The sequence below is a fragment of the Alosa pseudoharengus genome, unplaced genomic scaffold (genome assembly GCF_046254945.1).
Source record: "Alosa pseudoharengus isolate Yale_2024_CS ecotype anadromous, Long Island Sound unplaced genomic scaffold, YU_APseudo_1.1 YU_APseudo_1.1_scf_1, whole genome shotgun sequence".
Classification (NCBI taxonomy): Eukaryota; Metazoa; Chordata; class Actinopteri; order Clupeiformes; family Clupeidae; genus Alosa; species Alosa pseudoharengus.
This window is the reverse complement of record NW_027468564.1, coordinates 30,720,094-30,744,094: the sequence shown is the minus strand read 5'-3', so window position 1 is coordinate 30,744,094 and position 24,001 is coordinate 30,720,094. Positions and strand designations below refer to the sequence as shown.

The 24,001-nt window shown below is 44.2% G+C and overlaps 1 protein-coding gene across 1 annotated transcript in view; it reads right to left on the bottom strand.

Annotated features, from left to right (window-relative positions):
- colgalt1b (collagen beta(1-O)galactosyltransferase 1b) overlaps positions 1-24,001 on the bottom strand; it is a 26,267-nt gene extending 2,266 nt beyond the window's left edge. The window contains exons 1-9 of the mRNA XM_076286563.1: positions 23,381-24,001; positions 11,429-11,539; positions 10,839-10,956; positions 6,934-7,068; positions 4,482-4,686; positions 2,260-2,379; positions 1,192-1,268; positions 768-874; positions 483-615 (exon numbers count right to left, since the gene is read on the bottom strand). Of these exons, the coding sequence (XP_076142678.1) occupies positions 483-615; positions 768-874; positions 1,192-1,268; positions 2,260-2,379; positions 4,482-4,686; positions 6,934-7,068; positions 10,839-10,956; positions 11,429-11,539; positions 23,381-23,598 (1,224 nt within the window). The 5' untranslated portion in view covers positions 23,599-24,001. The remainder of the gene's footprint in view (positions 1-482; positions 616-767; positions 875-1,191; positions 1,269-2,259; positions 2,380-4,481; positions 4,687-6,933; positions 7,069-10,838; positions 10,957-11,428; positions 11,540-23,380) is intronic.

The following is a 24,001-nucleotide window of genomic DNA, read 5'->3' as shown; positions in this document are numbered from 1 at the left end:
TGTCAAGTTACAGTATGTGTTTGTGTAATGTACATCTGTCTGTCTAATGTAGTATTCTTGTGCATGTCGTTGTAGTGTTGCATTTTCTGTAATGGCAATGGTGTTTGCAATAAAAAAAAAAAAAAAAAAAAAAAAAAAAAATATATATACTCTTTTTGATCCTGTGAGGGAAATTTATATAGATATACATTTTTATATATAGATTTATATAATAGACAGATAGAATGGGGAATTTATTACTTTGTTATTGCTAATTTTCCTTAATTTTCCTTAATGTAGTCACTGTCTTACCCATTTGTTTAAAAACTGTTCACTGTTCATTTTTTTTTTACTATTGTATTGTTTTTTTATTTGTAAGTCGCTTTGGACAAAAGTGTCTGCTAAATCATATAAGCATAACCATAACCATAACCATAACCATAACCAACTCAGGTTCCAGGTCATGTAGGCCTCTAAGCCTGGGCCTCGCCTGGCGTCCTCACCTCCTTCCAGATATTGTAGTGGGAGAGGAAGCAGCCCAGCTCCCCCTTGGTCAGTGGGCGGCCATGGTAGGGGTCACTGTATCCCGGCAGCATCTTGATCCCCAGAGCATCCACCTGGCTTGTGTTCAACGCTCTGCGAGAGAGAGATTTGATTCCCTTAATGGAGATACTGTACTGTCAAAGCTGTGTATGTGTGTGTATGTGTGTGTGTATGTCTGTGTATGTCTGTGTGTGTGTGTGTGTGTGTGTGTGTGTGTGTGTGTATGTCTCTGTGTGTGTACATACTTGCCATCCACTGCATTGATGACTTTGCAGGTGAGCTCCTGCTCATAGAGGGTCCTGAGCATCCGATCCCTCCTGTCTTTACGCCTCAGCAGATTAATCATGAAGATCTGAGACACACACACACACACACACACACACACACACACACACACACCTCGGGGCATAAAAACCTAATGCTGGCAGAGGCTAAAGTTTGTGGCCGCTAGTGTGAGTCAATAATATTAAAAGTAACAATTAACATATGAATAGTAATTAATCTGTGTTTTCAGAACTTGGGTAGTGTAGATAGGCTTGCCTCTGCAAAGTATGTGGTTTGAGAAAACTAGAAGACAGACATTCTTTTGACATTATGAAAATCTCTCTCTCTCTCACTCACACACACACACACACACACACACACACACACACACACACACGTGCGTACCTCATCAAAGCCCATCTTGTTTGGTTGCTTGGGAGTCACAGTGAGGTGAACAGATGGCTCCAGAGGGGGATTCTTCACTGAGAGAGAGAAAGAGAGAGAGAGAGAGAGAGAGAGAGAGAGAGATAGGGAGAGAGAGAGCGGGAGAAAGAGAGAGAGAAAGAGTGAGAGTGAGAGAGAGAGAGAGAGAGAGCGGGAAGAAGACAGAGAGAGAGAGAGAGAGAGAGAGAGAGAGAGAGAGTGTGAGAGAGCGGGAGGAACAGAGAGAGAGAGAGAGAGTGGGAGAGAGGGAGAGAGAGAGGATGGGATGGAAGCCAAACATTAAATGAGAAGAAAGAAAGAAAGAGAGGTGGAAAAGAGGAAAACATTTTGATCAACAGACAGAGTGAAAAGGATAGAAATGGAAAGACAGAGAGAGAGAGAGAGAGAGAGAGTGAGTGTTCAGAGGCCATCTGGCTCCCAGATGAATCAGAAAAAGAACAGAGCAGGAGCGTGACCTCTGACCCCACTCCACCCACATATTTCAGCAGAAGCCAGGCACACACACACACACACACACACGCACACACGCATGCACACACGCACACAAAAAACTGACAGACACAGAGTCACAAAGATGCAGACGCATGCACACACACACACACACACACACACACAGATGCATAAACACAAATAAAGTGGCAGACACACAGCCACAACATAAACATGATCCGCCCTCACAGATACAAACCCAGCCGAGCATGCAGAAGTGTTCAAGCAGTGAATGGAGGAAGCTGTTGGCCTCATGCTAATGTACAGTATAAACACACACACACACACACACACACTTCTGCTCTCATATACTCGCTCATGCACTCCAGCAGTAATTGCAGGACGCAATCAACCTGACACGCATGCACACACACACACACACACACACACACACACACACGGGCGCGCACACTCGCACACACACGCGCGCGCCCACATACACACACAGGCACACACACACAGACACACGAACACAGGCACGCACACGCACACACACACACGCGCACAGATACACACACAAACACACACACACCAACTCACCCATGTACTCCAGCAGTGAGTGCAGGAAGCTGTCGGCCTCGTCCTGCAGGGTGTTGTGGCCCCTCAAGGGCACTGGGAAGTAGCCGTACGTCTCTCTATTGCACAGGAACATCTGCACCTCTGACAGAACACACAGCACAGGGTTACACACACACTATATAATATAAAACGTCAGATTAAATTATTTATTGAGGGCTATTGCTGTAGTGGACTTTCTTCATTCATTCACAATGTATAAAACAAAATTAAAAGCTAATCTAATCTAATCTAATAAAAACCTATCAATTAATTAATTCAATGGCATACACTCACTCACACACACAGAGACACACACACACACAGACAAACACACACACCAGGGCTCCAGACTAACTTTTTGCACTGGTTGCACTGGTGCGCCTAACTTTTTTTCTTAGGTGCACCAGCACAAAAGTTAGGTGCACCCAAATGTTCAACCACATCGCATTTAACACCGCAGCAAGTTCACTTTTTTTCCTTAATTACTGTCCTATATAGGTTGTCCTATGACTTATGATTTACAATTCTACAAGAAAAGTAACTTAATGAAGTGTTGGTGCTTTAAGTGCTTCACTGAGTTGAAATTTAAACTTAAAACATCTCAAGATGAATTAAATAAAAATAGGCCTAACAGTGAGTAAATTAACAGTGCACGTCTTTTAAGGGCTTCAAACTGCACATCTCATGGCTCAATGTCTATCCTTCATGATCGTTAGGCCTTGGCTAAACCAGCTCGCCATGCTAGCATCTTCCATAGAAATGTATTTGAGCACAATTTAAAGAGATGTTCCAAGTAGCCTGGGGGATTTTTATGTGATTTTGCAATGATGATTGCAATAATCATTTGACAGCCCCACAATGCAATTTACTTTTTAATTTTAGTATTTTTACATTTTCACTATGGTTAATGCAGTAACAAAATGGTAGGCCTATTATTATAGGCTATTGCAATGACTTGCCATGCTCGATCTAAATGAGTCCATTCAATTCACCGTACACAATGACCACAGTTATAGATGCAGGGAATATTCGGGCTTTAAATGTAGCAGCGATATTCGGTTTGCGCCAAATACCGGATTAAATTGATTGATGCCATCAGAATGAGTTTACACAACTCGCGCGCAAAACGAATATTGCTGTTGAAAACCGGGTTACTCCCTGCATGTAACTGCGGTCAATGACGCACTCCTTTTCGGCGATATCTGTATCTCTGTCGTTCAGGAAGGCCTTGTATGCATTGTTCGCAATTTTAAGACGTCTTTTCATCTGCAATGACTCCTGTAAATTTGACACAAGTGGCATTCCTGTACGTCGGGTTTACGTTCAAACTATTTTTCTGGTAAATAATTATTTCGGACTGAACTTGGTGAAGGGAAGTTTCACTATAGGCCTATCGTAGGCAACGATAAACTTGATCATCATCTCGGGCTCTATTGGATCGGTTTGCTGCTGCCATCTGCCAAGGCAGTGGGGAGAGGGGACATTTATCTCGGCCTATGTGACCACACTGTAATGCAACTACATCCACTCTGTTTATCTGACGGGTCTCTGACCTCCCTCTCTCTCTCTCTCTGCAGCACACACATTTTCAAATTTACACACAGGCACTGGGCCACGGCCAATCAGAGGGGAGGTCCCGCCCTTCACTATCTATGCGACCTCCGATTTTTTTTAGTCGCACTTTTGAAAAATTAGGTTGCATATGCGACCAAATTGGTCGCACTCTGGAGCCCTGATACCCAATCAAATCAATCAATTAGTCATTAATAGTTCACATCAGTGTTAACATTACCTATATAAAGTCCACACACACACACACACCTGTGTGTGCACAACAACCACATTCATACATAATCCAATTCCAACCTTTTCTGATTCATTCACATCTCACACACACACACACACACACACACACACACTTATTAACACACACACGCACACACACACACTTATTAACACACACACACACACACACACACACACACACACACACACACTTATTAACACACACACACACACACTTATTAACACACACACACACACACACACACTCACACACTCTCACACACACACTTATTAACACACACACACACACACACACACACACTTATTAACACACACACAGACACACACGTATTAACACACATACACACACTCACACACACTTATTAACACACACACACACCCCACTCCCACTCCCTCACCTGCCATGCGGGCGGAGAAGGCGAAGACGATGACGTCGTCGAAGGCCCAGGAGTAGTCGGGGTGCGGCGGGTAGAAGGCCAGCTGGCGCGCCGCCTCCTTGCGCAGGTCCACCAGGAAGGTGGAGTGGACCATGGGCACGGCAAAGCAGCCCCGTCGCTCCTGACGACGCATGGGCATGTAGGCCGGCGTGCGCCTGTAGTAGCCCTGAGAAGGGGAAGGCACACACGGGTGAATAAACAGATGAACACACACACACACACACACACACGGGTGAATAAACAGATGAACACACACACACACACACACACACGGGTGAATAAACAGATGAACACACACACACACACACACACACGGGTGAATAAACAGATGAACACACACACACACACACACACACACACGGGTGAATAAACAGATGAACACACACACACACACACACACACACACACACACACACACACACACACACACACACACACACACGGGTGAATAAACAGATGAACACACACACACACACACACACACACACACACACACACACACACACACACACACACACGGGTGAATAAACAGATGAACACACACACACACACACACACACACACGGGTGAATAAACAGATGAACACACACACACACACACACACACGGGTGAATAAACAGATAAATACACACACACACACACACACACACACACAGGTGAATAAACAGATGAACACACACACACACACACACACACACACACACACACACCGGGTGAATAAACAGATGAACACACACACACACACACACACACACACACACACGGGTGAATAAACAGATGAACACACACACACACACACACACGGGTGAATAAACAGATAAACACACACACACACACACACACACACACACACACACACACACACACACACACACACACACACACACACACACACACACACAGAGTAAATTCCTATGTGAACAGCCATACAGTCCAGAGGCCGTATTACAGAAACTTCTGTGAGCGATCCGATGCCCTGACCATTGCAATGGACTCACATGCTCAGACACATGAAGATAAATATATACAGTATATACGGCACATCGGCCACAGGACCATTACTGTACACTAACTTATAGAAATGACTACAACCCACAATTAGCTTCAGACATATGGGGACCACATGAAGAGAGTCTTTCAGGCTGAGGAAACACACCCACCAATGTATGCATGTATGTATGTATGTATGTATGTATGGGTATATATTTATACACTGTCCACACTGTGGTCACACACTTAGCGTATAGTTTATCATATACTTTTGAGGACCATGTGGTCACACACTTAGCGTATAGTTTATCATATACTTTTGAGGACCATGTGGTCACACACTTAGCGTATAGTTTATCATATACTTTTGAGGACCATGTGAGTGAGGGACACACCCTCAAAGATACCCGCTGATTGTGGATAACGACTTTACGATGAGAAACACACACCCATGGTATGAATAGCTGAGTACATGTGTAACACACACACACACAAATACACACACACACACACACATACACAGACACACACACAAACAGACACAAAATTGCAGGACATTTGTGGGGGAAAAAGTGTTCTCACATTGACGAGTTGGAACACACCCTTAGCAATTTTGGTCCTCAAGTATTGATCACACACACACACACACACACACACACTTATTCTACTGCTTGGTTGAATTTCCCATTGTCCTACGTAATTTAGAACGACCATTAACCGTATGTTATTTGCACACCTATGAAGTAGATCAATTTTTTTGGCCGTATCACAGTTGTATATTAATTCGCCGAACTCGTTAAGTTTAAATGAACTGTCACATTGCATCCGAGCTGTAAAATGCAGACGTTCAGAACATGGCAACATTGTAGCATATGACGGAGGTGGCTTTTAGCTAGATGGATGACAGCAGGCTAAGTAAAATAGCGATGTTTCAAAGCTAAAGTTCATCATAATCTTGGGATATGCCCGCTTGACAACGGGAGAGATAGAAATAACGACTGGGCTTTGGCCGTAGCAACCATCCATTTAGAACTAGTAACGGCAGTTTGTCCTGCAAGTTGAGAAATTAGTTGATATGTGTCGGAAGAACAGGAAATGAACACAACGTAAGTGGCAACAGTGGAATAAGCGGGATAATGGACTTCACGGTGGTCTGTTCACAGAAATTAATGCACTACGAGGTTCAAACGGCCCTCCGCTTCGCGTCGGGGCCGTTTTACAACCTCGACCGTGCATTAACTTCTGTGAACAGACCACCGTGTCGTCCATTATCCCTTACATATATAGTTGCAGGAAATGTGTGTGTGTGTGTGTGTGTGTGTGTGTTTTTTTTTGGGGGTGGGGGGTGGGGGTGTTAATAACTTGGAACAAAAGTTCAAAACTTGGAACACACACACGCATCCCCACACACACCCTTGTGTACCTGTGAGGTCATCCCACACCAGAAGTTGGAGTAAGCGGCTCTAGACTCCAGCATGGGCGCCACGATGGTCTTATCCTCCTGAATCAGCTTCCACAGAACGTCGGGGTCCGTCAACAGGTTATCACAGTCAACCAACTATAGAGAGAGAGAGAGAGAGAGAGAGAGAGAGAGAGAGAGAGGGGGGGGGGGGGGGGGGGGGATCCACAGTGAATTTGAGAGAGAATGAAGATAGATAGATAGATACTTGATTGATCCCCAAGGGGAAATTAAAGAAAGATAGACAGAAAGAGAGAAAGAGAGACAGACCGATGTACAGAGAGATAAATACACAGTGAATGTGAGAGCACAGCTCCCCCTTAAATCTTCATCTGAAATGAGATTTAGGGGCCGTTTATACGAGGACGATTGCGAAGGAAGACGACAAAATATTTGATCATAAGTGCCTTTCGTTTACACGGCGACCCCGCCATCGGGGCTTGAAGACGCAAAAATCTGAAGACTCCTTCCAGAGTGTAGAGTTTTGAAGACGACCCGGGTTGCGTCTCCGTCTAAACGGCTAAACCAAAGATCCTTGATTACCTCTCTGGCTAAACTGTCAAATTAATATGTCTGCGCGTGACGTACCGGGGTTCTATCACACCACCACCCAGCGGTCTGGAATGCATATCCAATCGAATATCACATACTCTTGCGTCTTCATATAAACAAAGATTTCCCCCTGAGAATGCTCGTCTAAACACAAATAAAAAAATGAAGACGAGACGCCACTTCTGCGTCTTCTCTTTTCATCGTCACCGTATAAACGTAGCCTTAGTTTGTTTATTTCTGTTGAGGATTATGCCACTGTGTAAGTCACATGCAGACAGCCGGTTGTTAGACCAAAAACTGCAGTACTGCATTCAGCCACTCTGGGGCAGAGGGTGGTCACACCGGCCTGGAACGCTTGCCCAGCGCAGTCCAGAGAGAGAGAGGGATCAAAAGCTGACCAAGAACATTTATGTTGTGGTTTGGCTCAAACGCAGAAGTGTGAGCGCACATGCACACACACACACACACACACACACAGACAGGCACACACACATACACACGCACGCACAAACATGCACACGCAAACACACACACACACACACACATAGCTAGACAGCGAGCGAAAGAGAAGGGAGGGGGAGAGAGAGAGAGAGAAAGAGAGAGAGAGAGTGAAACAGTAGACTCTTAGGATATGGCAGATCCATTGCATGAACAGTACATTGCAAAAACCAGTGTGCTGATCAAAGCCATGCGAAACCCGTAACTATGAGTACAAAGTCAAAGGAGTCATTTCTCCAAAAGAGCTGTAATTTGAAAGAATGTGATTAAAAAACATTGGCTTATTTTTAAAATCGGGACTTATTCCGAAGACGCCGTGCCGTTTTAGATGCAGTGACCGGTTCCAGATCTAAATGTATGCCGGTACATGAGTTGCCTTGTCCAGTGAGAGAGTGACTTTTACTTTTTTTAATTATAAGTAAGTATAAGTATATATACTCTTTTGATCCCGTGAGGGAAATTTGGTCTCTGCATTTATCCCAATCCGTGAATTAGTGAAACAGACACAGCACACAGTGTACACACAGTGAGGTGAAGCACACACTAATCCCGGCGCAGTGAGCTGCCTGCAACAACAGCGGCGCTCGGGGAGCAGTGAGGGGTTAGGTGCCTTGCTCAAGGGCACTTCAGCCGTGCCTACTGGTCGGGGTTCGAACGGGGTTCGGCAACCCTCCGGTTACAGGTCCGAAGTGCTAACCAGTAGGCCACGGCTGCCCCAAATTTTATTTACAGATGAAGCATGATCTTGGAAAATATGCTCCAGACAACACACACACACACACACACACAAATGTGCACTTCTGCTGGAATATTTTGATCCATGAACTGCAGTGTGTCTGGCCAGTGCGAGAAGAGACCAGTATCTTATTACTAGACATCTCAAGGTCATGATTTTAAGCTTACCTGCAGATCTGCCGAATGTAATTGAATATCGCTCTCTCTCTCTCTCTCTCTCACACACACACACACACACACACACACACACACACACACACACACACACACACACACTCTCTAAAGTTACATTAACACTCAAAACGCTGAACTCTGATGTAGTGTTTTGGTCACCTCTCAGTTTGGCTCTTTATTTGATATTTTGTACAAGCAGACTCACAGACTTCTGCGTTTACAGAACTGAGAGTAGGAAGACCCTGACTTCTTGACTTGCACTGCAAAAACTGCTTATCCAACCAAGTCTTATTTATCTTATATTATATTATTAAATCATGACCTTTCTGTGTCTCTGAGGTTGATGTGAGCAATGCCTTTAGGAGGGTTAATTGTAGAAATGCTGTTGGACCGGATGGAATTTCTAACAGGGTTTTGAAATCCTGCGCTGCTCAGTTAGCTCCTGTGTTCACTTATATCTTTAACACATCATTGGCTCAAGAGACCGTTCCTACTTGCCTCAAGCAGTCTGTTATTGTTCCAGTACCGAAAAACAAAAGTCCATCATGTCTGAATGACTACCGCCCAGTAGCCCTGACGTCTACAGTGATGAAGTTTTTTGAGAAGCTTGTGAAAAACATTATCTGCTCATCCCTCCCTGCCTCCTTCGACCTCCTCCAATTTGCTTACAGAGCCAACAGGTCTACAGAGGATGCCATCTCAAACCTCATGCACACCACCTTAACTCACCTGGAGGAGGGGAATGGGAATTATGTGAGGATGCTGTTCATTGACTTTAGTTCAGCATTCAACACGATAGTACCTCTCACCTTGGTCACAAAGATGAAGGCCTTAGGACTGAACACCACCCTGTGTCACTGGATATTTGACTTTCTCACCAACCGTTCACAAGTGGTTAGAGTGGGGGGTCTGACATCTGACTCATTAACCATCAGCACTGGTGCTCCCCAAGGCTGTGTTTTGAGTCCCCTGCTGTACAACATCTACACACATGACTGCAAAGCCAACAGTAGTCATACCTCCATCATCAAGTTTGCAGATGACACAGTGATCTTGGGCCTGATTAGTAACAACAATGAACAGCTCTACTTGGATCAGGTTGATGAGGTGGCACAGTGGTGTCAATCTAACAGCTTGACACTGAATGTCAATAAAACCAAGGAAATGGTAGTGGATTACAGAAGGAAGCAGCAGAACTACAGTTACACCCCACTAACGATCAGCAGGCAACCTGTAGAGAGAGTCACAAGTTTTAAATACCTTGTTGTCCACATTACTGAAGACTTAACATGGACTGTTAACACTCAATATGTTCTGAAGAAGTCCAGACAACGACTCTACTTCCTTCGTCAGCTAAGGAAATTCAGTTATTCCCAATCCCAATCCTCCCCCACCTTTCTTATGCAGCCCTTGCCACTTAATCTACTAAACCCCTCTTCTACTGCACTTTTTACCCCCCCCCCCCCCCATAAATGCACAAATAGGCTGACACCATACTTAATTTCACTGCATTTCTTACATCCAGTAACTATATGCATGTGACAATAAACTTCCTTGTATCCTTGCATCCTTGTATCTTGTATTAAAATCTAGTTGGTATTGGGGGTTTTTTTGGAGGGGAAAAAAAGACTTACCTAGCGGCACTCTCGTAAGATCATTTTGATCGAATGTATTTGCAGCCTGTCTTATTTTAAGATGTAACACGTATCAAGACAAATTAGTTTGACACGCTGGCCGCCGAATTTGCTACAAATACAAACAGATGTGCAAAGATGTGCATTCGGATTTGCATGTTCTGAGGGCTCTGGGACAATGAGTCGAATGTATTGATATGGAAATGAAGAGAACGTGTTTAGGTTGATAGGGGAAATCATTTTGACCGAAAGAGGGGAAGGATTAGAGTGACGCACCAGGAAGTAGTCGGACCACATCTCGCGGGCGGCGTCCAGTGCAGCCTGCCGCAGCTTCATCACGTGCTCGTAGCGCAGGTTGGTCCAGTGCTTCGGGCCCATCTCGTCCTCGTAGCCACTAACAAACACAAGCGCACACACACACACACACACGATATAGGTTTATACATTCAGGCATGCACATATGATATAGTGGTATACATTCAGGCATGCACATATGATATACTAATATACATTCAGGCATATATGAACATGTTATATACATTCAGGCATATGCACACATGAGGAATACAGTTAAATGCATCCTGTTAGTGTTACTGCCCAATCACCAATGAGAACAAACGTAATGGCTACAAATTACTCTTTAATCTTATACGGATTCTCCACCTCTAAGATACTCTGACTTGGACCGAATCAGAACTCTTTAATCTTTAGATATAAAGTATCTATCTATATATATGTGTGTGTTTGTGTGCGTACGTGCTAGTGTTTTTGCGTCTGCAGGTGTGTGTGTGTTAGTATTTGTGTATGTGTGTGTGTGTGTGTGTACAGTATGTGTGTGTGTGTGTGTATATATGTGTGTATAATACCTTGGCTCCTCCTGTGGTCTCCACTCCACATAGTGATAGAGGCTCTGGACCTGGATCAGCCACTCCCTCAGGATCGCCGTGGTGTTGTCAATATTATGGTCTGTCGCCACCCTGCAAACCAGAGCAGAGGCACGACACATCAGAGACGGACATGATGGAGGGAAGATAAAGAAAGAGAGAGAGAGAGAGAGAGGGAACAGGAAAAAATCCTATTTTCCTTATGGATGAGTGTGTGTGTGTTTTTCTCAGACAGAAAATAAAACTCTTTGAAAGTGTGTGTGTGTGTGTGTGTGTGTGTGTGTGTAAAAGGGACCACTTAATCTAAGTTAATTAATTATATTAATAGTAAGCAGAGAGAAGTGAGGCAAGGAAAGAGGGACAACAGACATAAAAATAACATAAGAAGAAAGATATAAAAAGCAAACAGGAGATATATTTGTATAAACTTTTTGCATTTTTTTCTCTCTGCATCTTAAAAAGGGTCACATGCAGCAACATAGAAATTTAGAACCTTCAATTGTTGCGGAACTTAGAACGTTCAAAAACCTACACCTTTAAGGGTTAAAAAAGGTCAGATGCAGCAGAACATGGGAGGCCTGATTGAAGAACACATTTCTCTAAACATCGGCGGAGGCCACTGTAGAATAACTCTGAGGCCTGTCGTTATGCGCTTGGCAACCGTCACCGCGGTAGCACTGCTGGGAGGACTCCGGAGTCGGTGGCCGGTGGCCAAACCAGCGGCAGACACACTGGCCAACGTCCACGAGCCAGAAGTCACCACAACACACACACACACACACACACACACACACATAATCACTCAGACGCACAATAAAGGAGAGGGACAGTGTGTGTGTGTGTGTGTGTGTGTGTGTGTGTGTGTGTGTGTGTGTGTGTGTGTGTGTGTGTGTGTGTGTGTGTGTGTGTGTGTGTGTGTGTGTGTGTGCACACGTAACATCTGTGTTTAAGGCCCTTTGACCAATACGTAGACCAAGACCAAGACACTTGATGCCACAAACCAGAGAAGTGTGTTTGTGTGGGTGTGTATTTTTATGTTTGCCTTTTTTGGCTAGGCTGTAGTAGACATGTCTTACTATGCGTCTGTGTGTGTGTGTGTGTGTGTGTGCGTGCGCATGTTTGATAGCGTGTGTCTTGGGCCCGGCTGCTGTGTGCTCACGAGCAGGTGATACCCTCTCTGATCCGATAGCACATCCAGACTCTCCATTCTATAGCACACACACACACACACACACACACGCACACACGCACACACGCACGCACGCACGCACGCACGCACGCACGCACGCACGCACGCACACACGCACACACGCACACACACACACACACACACAGGGGCAGCTGTGGCCTACTGGTTAGCACTTGTGCTGTGTGTTTCACTAATTCACAGATTAAATGAGACTGTTGCGAAAATGTTTTTAATCGCAACGAATTTTGTCCTCTGTGTCTACAGACTAATACGAATGCATGTGTTTAATAGGCTGCGTAATTTCGTGCAAATATTTCGTCCGAAAAATTGGACTCTGTGTGTACGGGCCTTTATACGGATTGGGATAAATGCAGAGACCAAATTTCCCTCACAGGATCAAAAGAGTATATATACTTATACTTACTTATACACACATACACACACAGCTAGATTTACCTCTCACATGTCATAGATTTTCTCAATCATGTCATGATTTAAGATTCTCATCTCACATCCACACGGACTACACTACCATGTTCTCTCTAACCTCATTTTACAGACTCACAGGCAGCATGCCCAGTTCTCTGTGTGTGTGCGCGCATGCATGCGTGCATGCATGTGTCGTTCTTGGTTAGTAGTCTACCTTTAGCCATTAAAGCCCAGACAAGAGCAAGTGCTTTGTTTGTCTCTCAGATTCTCAGATAAATAACTTTCAATTGACATGAATAAATAAATAAATAAATAAACTCATAAATAATCCATCCATCAAGAACAATATGTGGTTCAATAAGCAGGTTGAATGGTTCACACATTCAATATTCATATGTGATAGTATATGAACGGTAAGAGTTACAATAAACAAAATTAATTTACATACTAATAACAAGTAATAATTAATAGTAATAATAGTAATTAATAGTAATAATAGTAATTAATAGTAGTAATACATAGTAAAAAACTACATGTATAGGGGAGAGTACAACCCACACGTCACACATTCACACATACATGTTACACAAATACACGCATACACGTTACACACATACACACATACACACTTTCACATATACACGTTACACACAGCATTATTGTGTGAGTTTGCACTTCAGCTGTTTGGATCGGGGCCCATGTGTAGCTTAGCATCAAAACACACCCACCCATACACACACACACCGAAACACACCCACCGACACACACACACACACACACACACACACACACAGAGACAGACAGACACACACACACACACAAACACAGAGACAGACACACACACACACACACACTCCTGAGTTCCTACATTCCTTTTGCCCTGTGAGTTGTGCCTGTGCCTATTGTCTGCTAATATAACACACAGCAGGACAAAAGAGAACAAGTCCCAACAGATCCCCTCTAACCCCCCCCCCTCCACAAACACTTTCTCTCTCTCTCACACACAAACACGCGATCACCTCCAAAGTGAGGATAGAAAATGTGGTCTTCCTGCACATTCTGTTCTCTCCTTCTCCCCCTCTAATCCCCCTCTCAATAGGCGGTCTGTCCGTTTGTCATCTTTAGAGTCTGAGCACACGGCAAGGGGACCCTGATGGAGCCAAAAGAGGGAAGGCCCACATAGTTGTCATGCCAACACTCACTACAAAACAAAACCACTTAATTTCACACCTTATAAATGCCTTACTTTTGACCTTAGAACTATATTTAAGTAGTTTTTAAGTAGAAATGTGCATAGATTTAGGTCGATTAAGGAGAAAAACCTACTGAATTTACCCCTTACTTGGTGGTTACAAAGTGGTTTTGATATGCTTTCAGGGGTAAATCTGAGTACATCACGTTTCGTAGTGACTGACGCATACGCAGTAACTAACTCTCTCCCTCCCTCCCACTCTCCATCTCGCTCTCTACCTCCATCTCTCTCTCTCTCTCTCCTTCTATCTCTCACTCTCTGTACCTCTCTCTCTCCCTCCATCTCTCACTCTCTGTACCTCTCTCTCTCTCTACCTCTCAATTCAATTAAATTCGATGAGCTTTATTGGCATGACTAAGTTTTACAATGTTGACAAAGCAGTAATGGAGAAAATTACATCAAGAGAAGACAATTAGCAATTAACAGTAATAATAACAACAATTGACATGGACTATGGCATGGATTACTACTACTACTACTACTACTAAAAATAATAATAATAATAATAATAATAATAATAATAATAATAATAATAAAGAGAGAAAATAACTATCTCTATCATCAGGAGAGAGTCAACAAACCACACCTGAGGGGATGTGAGGAGACACACACACACATACAGCTAATACATAAAGACATAAATTTGACCTCTGACACAACACACACACACGCCCACCTGTGTGCTTTACCTGCAGGGGTCCCCAAGTATGTGTGTGTGTGTGTGTGTGTGTGTGTGTGTGTCAGGGTTGGACTGTGTGATGGTTAAATGTACTGGAAGCAATGGGACTACAGGATTTCCACTCTCTGTGTATACAAGACAGTAGTAAGGCTGTAGTGTGCTAGTGTGTGTGCTTGTGTTTGTGTGTGTGTGTGTGTGTGTGAGTTGTCCTTTTTGTTGAATGTTTAATGAAAAGATGAAAAGGAAATTCGACCAAAGCAGAGTCAGAACAGAATAATTATTTAGTTCTTATTTTATTTGCTGATGACTGCTTTCCGTTTCGTTTCATTATATATATATATATATATATATATATATATATATATATATATATATATATATTATATATTCCTATGTACTGTAAGGTTGTTGCATGCTTGTAACCCCAAATATGTTCACAAGTGTAACAGTATGTGTGTGATAGTCATAGAAGCTGTTCTGGAACACGTCTTGGCCCAGGTAGACTGATGTTCTGAAAAAGCCCCAATCTTTCAGCTTTTTAATTTATACTTTTTACTACAGGCCGTTGACTGGATCTTTTCTTTTGAAAATCACGTTCCATTTCTGAGATACTTTGAAATTGCATGCAGAGATCTGCACGGTGGCATGGCTGCAGGGTGATTCCTTTAGGTGGGTAATGTGGTGTGAATGTAGGCTTTCACCGTTTGACTAGGCCATTGAACACCTCAGTCTGACACTCAACTCAAGGCAACCAACAACAAGCTGAGACATATATCTCTCCCTCTCTGTCTTGCTAACACTCTCTCCCTCCCTGCTTTGCTATCACTCTCTCTCTCTCTCGCTGTCTTGCTGTCTCTCTCTCTCCATCTCTGTCTTGCTATCACTCTCTTCCTCTGTCTTGCTATCACTCTCTCTCTCTGTCTTGCTCTCTCTCTCTCTCTCTCCCCCTCTCTGTCTTGCTCTCTCTCCCTCTCTGTTTTGCTATCACTCTCTCCCTCTCGGTCTTGCTGTCTCTGCTGTATCTCTCTCTGCCTTTCCCTGTCTCTCTCCATATCTCTGACCTATATCAAGTTAGAAAAAATGCAGTGACCGACAAACAACACAGTATAAACACATGAGCACTTAGATGAGACCATGACCACAAACTCAAACACAAGTATGTGTACACACGCATGCATACACTCTTCGGCAGGTTGACGCTCATGCCAACGCCCCACACACACACACACACACACACACACACACACACACACACACACACACACACACACACACACACACACACACACACCATCTTCCATGTGCAAGACAGGAGAAACGCCTATACCTTCCTAATCAGAAGGACATTCCATTGCTTCAATCTATCTTCATCTCCACTTTCCATACCCACAACTTCTGCCTCTCTCTCTATCTATGTATCTCTCTTTCTCTCTCACACACACACAAACATGCCATCTCTGTCTGTGACAGTACACACATAGACACACACACACAAACATGCCATCTCTCTTTCTGTGGCAGTACAGACACAGACTCTCTCTCTCTCTCTCTCACACACACACACGCCATCTCTCTTTCTGCGGCAGCACAGACACAGACACACATACACACAGACACAGACACAAACACACTGTGTGAAGTGCCAACAGTGCCAACAGTGGACTGGGGTACCGTTCGCTAGAACTACAGTGCGGTACCGTTCGCTAGAACTACAGTGCGGTTCGCTTTGGTGTGAATGATATCCGTTCCAAAACCTTGAAATGAACAGTGGCGTCGCCAAACGATATTGGTAAATACAACCTTGTGTTTATGACACAAATGGACTCAGGTGGACAAACAAAAATGTAAAGTGAACGGAGACCAGCTGGGTCAGGGCTAGGGTGGAGTAATCACAATCGGGTTTGGTCCAGTTAAACGGACCAAGTGTGAAGGCAACCTTAAACAAATATGTTTGACTCATAGCACAATCAAAGTGACCTGTGGTCATTTCCAGATCTCACTCTCTCTCCCACTCGTTAACTATCACTCTTTGCTGAATACAGAGAAAAAAGCCCCAAAAATGAAAAAAAAAAAAAAAAAAAAAAACATGTCTGATACATCACAGGGCAAAGTTGGTGTTATCTGTCTTTACTACGCACACCCTTAGTGGGGCAACATCATCATCATCATGTGCCAATTCCGCTCACTTCTCTGTGGGAGTCTGATCTGGCGGAGTCTTGTAGTGAAGGGAGTGTGGAGGAGTGCTAACCCAACAACAAGCTGAGACATATATCTCTCCCTCTCTGTCTTGCTAACACTCTCTCCCTCCCTGCTTTGCTATCACTCTCTCTCTCTCGCGGTCTCTCTCTCTCCATCTCTGTCTTGCTATCACTCTCTTCCTCTGTCTTGCTATCACTCTCTCTCTCTGTCTTGCTCTCTCTCTCTCTCTCTCCCCCTCTCTGTCTTGCTCTCTCTCCCTCTCTGTTTTGCTATCACTCTCTCCCTCTCGGTCTTGCTGTCTCTGCTGTATCTCTCTCTGCCTTTCCCTGTCTCTCTCCATATCTCTGACCTATATCAAGTTAGAAAAAATGCAGTGACCGACAAACAACACAGTATAAACACATGAGCACTTAGATGAGACCATGACCACAAACTCAAACACAAGTACGTGTACACACGCATGCATACACTCTTCGGCAGGTTGACGCTCATGCCAACGCCCCACACACACACACACACACACACACACACACACACACACACACACCATCTTCCATGTGCAAGACAGGACAAACGCCTATACCTTCCTAATCAGAAGGACATTCCATTGCTTCAATCTATCTTCATCTCCACTTTCCATACCCGCAACTTCTGCCTCTCTCTCTATCTATGTATCTCTCTTTCTCTCTCACACACACACAAACATGCCATCTCTGTCTGTGACAGTACACACATAGACACACACACACAAACATGCCATCTCTCTTTCTGTGGCAGTACAGACACAGACTCTCTCTCTCTCTCTCTCACACACACACACACGCCATCTCTCTTTCTGCGGCAGCACAGACACAGACACACATACACACAGACACAGACACAAACACACTGTGTGTGGAAAAGATTTGAGGAGCGAAATGCATCTCCATGTGCAAGGACAATCATTCTTCCCAATACAAGACAAGACCAAACAAAACAAAAAACAACAACAAAAAAAAAAAAACACATGCAAGACAGCTTTTGTTTTGGTTCCATTCCAACAGCCTTCCGCTCTCAGCTTCACTCAAGGGGAAAGTCTCCTCAACCATGGGGATGAATTTGGAAGTGCCGACAACAAAAACACTCATGGCTCATTTGACACATAGAAGTGTGTGTGTGTGTGTGTGTATGTGTGTGTAGTGCTGGGTGGTATGACCAAAAATCAAGGTATTTTTAAAAATTATTACGGTTTCACGTATATGACGGTATTTTTTTTCAGACGTTCACAGCATTTTCTACAGGTTGAGAGAGGAATTTCTGCAGTACATTGACTAAGGAATGTCTATTTTACTGTCATGATGTAGAATAATCACACTAGTGGTAATGCAGTTTTGCATGGCCCCAGAAAATGATGCTATTTACAAGCCACTTATGATGAAGAATCTAATCAGAATGCAAAGACAATTGCAGTCAAGAACTTTTACTGTGCAAATTTCACAAACATATTGTATAAAACCAATAGAAAAAGTAGTGCAACTTGCAATAATTATATTTTTTTGACAATTATACAATTTAAAATAAAACCTCTCTGCTAATATGCTTACTCTGTCAAATGTTTTTACATGACGTTAGTGGTAGGCTAACGTTAACTTTATGTGGATGTCTTGTTAGTCTGCCATGAACTTCGGTTCGGTTCGCTAGGCAAAACATTCACAAAAAAGTTCGTTTTGGTGGACTGATGACAGTCAGGATCATTTCTAACTAGCCAGCTAGGCCTATTGCTCAGTGCATGTCTATAACATGCTTTACTTGCTACCTGGATAATTTCAGCGAATATTCTTAAGGTGAGATGAATGATAAGATCATTGAACTTCACTGTGTTCGGTGGGTTGCTAACTAACGGCATCACCTACTAGCCAGCTAGTTACAGCTGTTGAACAAATCTCAATAGAATTTTTGTGACGGTAAATCCCTTTCAATGCAGTATCACTTAACGTTTTTTCTTAACTAAAGAAAACAATGTAAGGTATTCTGTGCAACACCCTTAAATAAACCCCTTACCTAAGGAGAAATTAAGCCTTAAGGGTCATACTTCAGGGGAAAAACTTAAGGTGTTTTGTGTTTACCCTCACTATGCCTAAAAGTCCCGTCTGAAACACTGTCGCACGGCGCAGCGTTCCAAACGTTGTGTAATCAAATACACCGGTATGGCGGTATATTAAAAATTCATATCATAACGAAAATATACACCGGTATACGGTGTGAACCGGTATACTGCCCAGCATGTGTGTGTGTGTGTGTGTGTGTACTGCTTGGAGTGAGTGTGGGCTTTTAGATGGGATGTGATCTTTGTTTCTTTCCAATGTGTCACAGAACCAGAGATAGAAAACTCCGGTGTCAGAAAGTACAAGTTCTGCCATTGTGCGCTTACCTGGTGCTCATCATTAGAATCAGCTGGTTTATTGAACGCGTAAGGGCACAACCACTCTTTGTTTTGGCTTGGTTCATTTAAATAATGTAAATGCAGTGTACCGAAATCGGGTGTGGACCTGACACCGGACCAGAGTCCGCCAGAAGTGCCAACAGTGGACTGGGGTACCGTTCGCTAGAACTACAGTGCGGTACCGTTCGCTAGAACTACAGTGCGGTTCGCTTTGGTGTGAATGATATCCGTTCCAAAACCTTGAAATGAACAGTGGCGTCGCCAAACGATATTGGTAAATACAACCTTGTGTTTATGACACAAATGGACTCAGGTGGACAAACAAAAATGTAAAGTGAACGGAGACCAGCTGGGTCAGGGCTAGGGTGGAGTAATCACAATCGGGTTTGGTCCAGTTAAACGGACCAAGTGTGAAGGCAACCTTAAACAAATATGTTTGACTCATAGCACAATCAAAGTGACCTGTGGTCATTTCCAGATCTCACTCTCTCTCCCACTCGTTAACTATCACTCTTTGCTGAATACAGAGAAAAAAGCCCCAAAAATGAAAAAAAAAAAAAAAAAAAAAAACATGTCTGATACATCACAGGGCAAAGTTGGTGTTATCTGTCTTTACTACGCACACCCTTAGTGGGGCAACATCATCATCATCATGTGCCAATTCCGCTCACTTCTCTGTGGGAGTCTGATCTGGCGGAGTCTTGTAGTGAAGGGAGTGTGGAGGAGTGCTAACCCCAGCAAAGGCTTCTCTTCCTAGGGGAACGCACACACACATGCAGGCGCACCCAGCCCCTTTCCCTGCCCCTGATGGTGGGTGATGTCTGTAATGAGCCCAACAGGGTCCCTTAGTACTCTTCCTGCCCCTGATGGTGGGTGATGTCTGTAATGAGCCCAACAGGGTCCCTTAGTACTCTTCCTGCCCCTGATGGTGGGTGATGTCTGTAATGAGTCCAACAGGGTCCCTTAGTACTCTTCCTGCCCCTGATGGTGGGTGATGTCTGTAATGAGCCCAACAGGGTCCCTTAGTACTCTTCCTGCCCCTGATGGTGGGTGATGTCTGTAATGAGCCCAACAGGGTCCCTTAGTACTCTTCCTGCCCCTGATGGTGGGTGATGTCTGTAATGAGCCCAACAGGGTCCTTTAGTACTCTTCCTGCCCCTGATGGTGGGTGATGTCTGTAATGAGCCCAACAGGGTCCCTTAGTACTCTTCCTGGCTGCCACCATCAGCGGCACTGCAAACCAAATTTGTCCAGAAAAAACAACAGAAAGCCTTCTAAGATAGCAGTCGGTGGCAGCAAGGCATAAAGGCAATTCCGAATCAATTATTTGTATAAAATTCTGCCTTCATTCGTTCTGCCAAATTTTGAAGGCAGTGAACATGTATCCTTTGTGCTGCCTTCAACCAAATGTTCTGCCAAATTTTGAAGGCAGTGAACATGTATCCTTTGTGCTGCCTTCAACCAAATATTCTTTAGAACGTCTCTGCCAGAGTGTTACTGGACGGGCCAGGCTGTATTGTGGTTCTGTGCTTGTGGCTGTGGGTCTTACGGTAAGTGAGCGGTGGCGACCGAGCCAGGCGGTAGTTTGGGACGGGGACGAGTGGGCGTCTTGGTGAGGCGGATCAAAGTGTCGGGTGGAGGCAGATGTTAGATAACTCAGGCCGAGATGGCAGAGACCCCTATTTCATGTGCACAATGCAGGATTGTGTGTGTGTGTGTGTGAGTGTGTGAGAGTGTGTGTGTGAGAGAGAGAGAGAGAGAGAGACAGGGTGAGATAGAGACATAATAAGAGATTGACCGATAAAGAGATAAAGAAATAGCTGGTCAGTACAGTTATCCAGATCAAACATGTGTGTGTGTGTGAGAGAGAGAGAGAGAGAGACAGAGAGAAAGAGAGAGAGATAAAGAAAGGATGAGCAGCCTACACAATACAGATCAAACATGTTTTCTGTGAGGAACCGGGAAGCGAAGGATGAGGACTCAAATAACTTTGGCTCCTGCATAGTCTGTCTCTCTCTGTGTCTCTGTGTGTGTCATTGTGTGTGTGTGCATGTGTGTTTGGTAGAGAAACCAGAATAATAGAGAAAGAGGTAGTGAGAGAGAAAGCCAAGGGGAACGGGAGAAATGGGGGTTTGTTTTCGTCACTTTTCAGTCTTCCATCAATAATTCTCAAGATGTTCAACAGAGGTCTATATGCTGAGTCACATTCTTGAAGTGTTAGACCAGGGTTCTCCTGTAGCTCCCCACCTGTTTCTGAGTAGCTCTCAAAATAAGGTTCAAGGAAAATGTTTGCGAATTTGATAAAACTGCTGAAACAGTTGAAAATACATTTTTATTGTGGACAGATGAGAAATATTTCTCTCTGTGTTTGCTTTATTCACACTTGACAAATATTTCCACAAACCTATTTGCACAAACCAATGCTTTTAAAACCTGTCACGATCGAAGGTAAACTATTCAAGAGAGAAGAGGGGAATAGAAACTAAACGACCTTCAGGAACTACCTTAAGACTGCGATGACTAGAGAGGCTAAACTAAGCATCAGTAACTATCGACGTATTATCAAATTCGACTTATTTCCAAAACATAAGCAACGAGTCTCAATAGCACTGAGGGACCGTTAAGTAACCTCGAAGAAACTGACCCTAAACGGCCTGCCTGTCCTCAGTTGATGACGTGTCGTAATGTTTATTAGAGGGGGCTGGGGGTGGGCTGGACCGCCGGGGACAACCACCATGCAGTCCTGGTGCCCCCAGAATAGGAACGTGTTACGCTCTGGAGGACGTGTTCAGAATTAGACTCGGTATTCGAAGAGGAGTTGGAATCTTTTTAAACGGCAGTGGCGGATTAGTGCAATGGGGCTTGCCTACTGACTCTCTCTCTCATACACTCACTAACTCTCACTCACATCCACACACACAAGCAATGTGCACGACAGCAAATAATCTCATCACTTGGCACATGGTTCCTATAGCCTACTTCCAGTGTCCAAATGTATTGTTTCTATTAGGCTACCGATAATGTCGAGTTAACCACTGACTTCTAATCATGCGAATCTGTAGCTAAATGTGAGTCTATGTGCTAAGTCTGGAAGAAGTCGCCGGTGTGTGCGTGCGTGGGAATCGAATGGGAGGTGTGTTCGGGGTGGTTCGCTAGAAAAGAGTAGGCTAAAAAGAGAAGTGGAACAGAAAGAGGGAGAAGAAGCAAGCAGGGGAAGAAAAGGGAGGGGAAGGGGAGATGAAGGCTCTGACTATATAGAATTTGGACACGTCTCAGCTAGCTCATTGCTAGCTCACTTGGTCGGAACAGATGACAGACCTGTACAAAAAGTTGGACCGTACTTCGTCTTCGGTCCAACAACTGGCTCTTCCTTGCTCCTTATAGCCTAGGCACGCGTAAACGTGATCTTACCATATTCCCATTAAATAGGCTACACAGAATGTTAGGCAAAAGTTGAATGGATTTGAAGACTGCACTGAATAAAGCATAAGATCACAACGTTAGAGGCTGATTGATATCAAATATCGTCTTATGCGCTTCTGAGCAGTGTTGTTGTGTCAACAATGCCATGCGTATTGGACTTGTCTTGTTGTAAAGGCACATATAGCAACACAATTTGACATGCAACCTGGTGATGGCTGATATTAGTGACGTGTCGTAGCCTGGTAAAACACTATGTCCTATAGCCTGAACAACTCATCCCAAAGGACCAGACATGGGCCGAGTCTACTCAAAAGGACCACTTATTAGCCATTTATACTTACCAAACAGCAATGCGGTCTTTCGGGTAGTTCAGGCGGTCGATGCCTCCGAGAAAATAAGGCAATGAGTGCTCTGAGTTGCGGCACACCAGAGCAACCAGGACCCGGGGAGCGAGCAGGGGGGATTCGGGACTCCAGCGTTCCTCTGTGAAGTATCCACGGGCCGGGCCGGGAACCAGAAGCGTTAGCAGCGTAGAGGTCAGTAAAATCGCCCGGTGCATGTCAAGAGATGAGTCCAAGAAAAGTCAGCTCAGATGCGGAAGAAAAGGAGGCGATGCCACCACAACACGGGCGAAAGCAGAGCGCCGCAACTAGGGAACCCTCGTCAATATATTGCCAACCGACAGTTAATCCAAGACCACACAGCTCCACATAGCGGGCAATTAAAGGGGTGCGCCCTGTTTATCGCTTCTGGGAACTCTTCCACCTCTCCGCACAATATCAATGTCAACCCCAGCCCGAAGCATTAATTTGAGAGGGAACATAAATAGAAATGTGAAGAGCAAGCCATCAAAATCAGCGTTGAAGAGTCTGAAGTGGGCAAATACTTCCCCAGTCGCTCATTTCAGCTGTCGGCTACTGCACTTTCCCTTTAAGATCCGCGTCCGGTTAGAATATACCAGA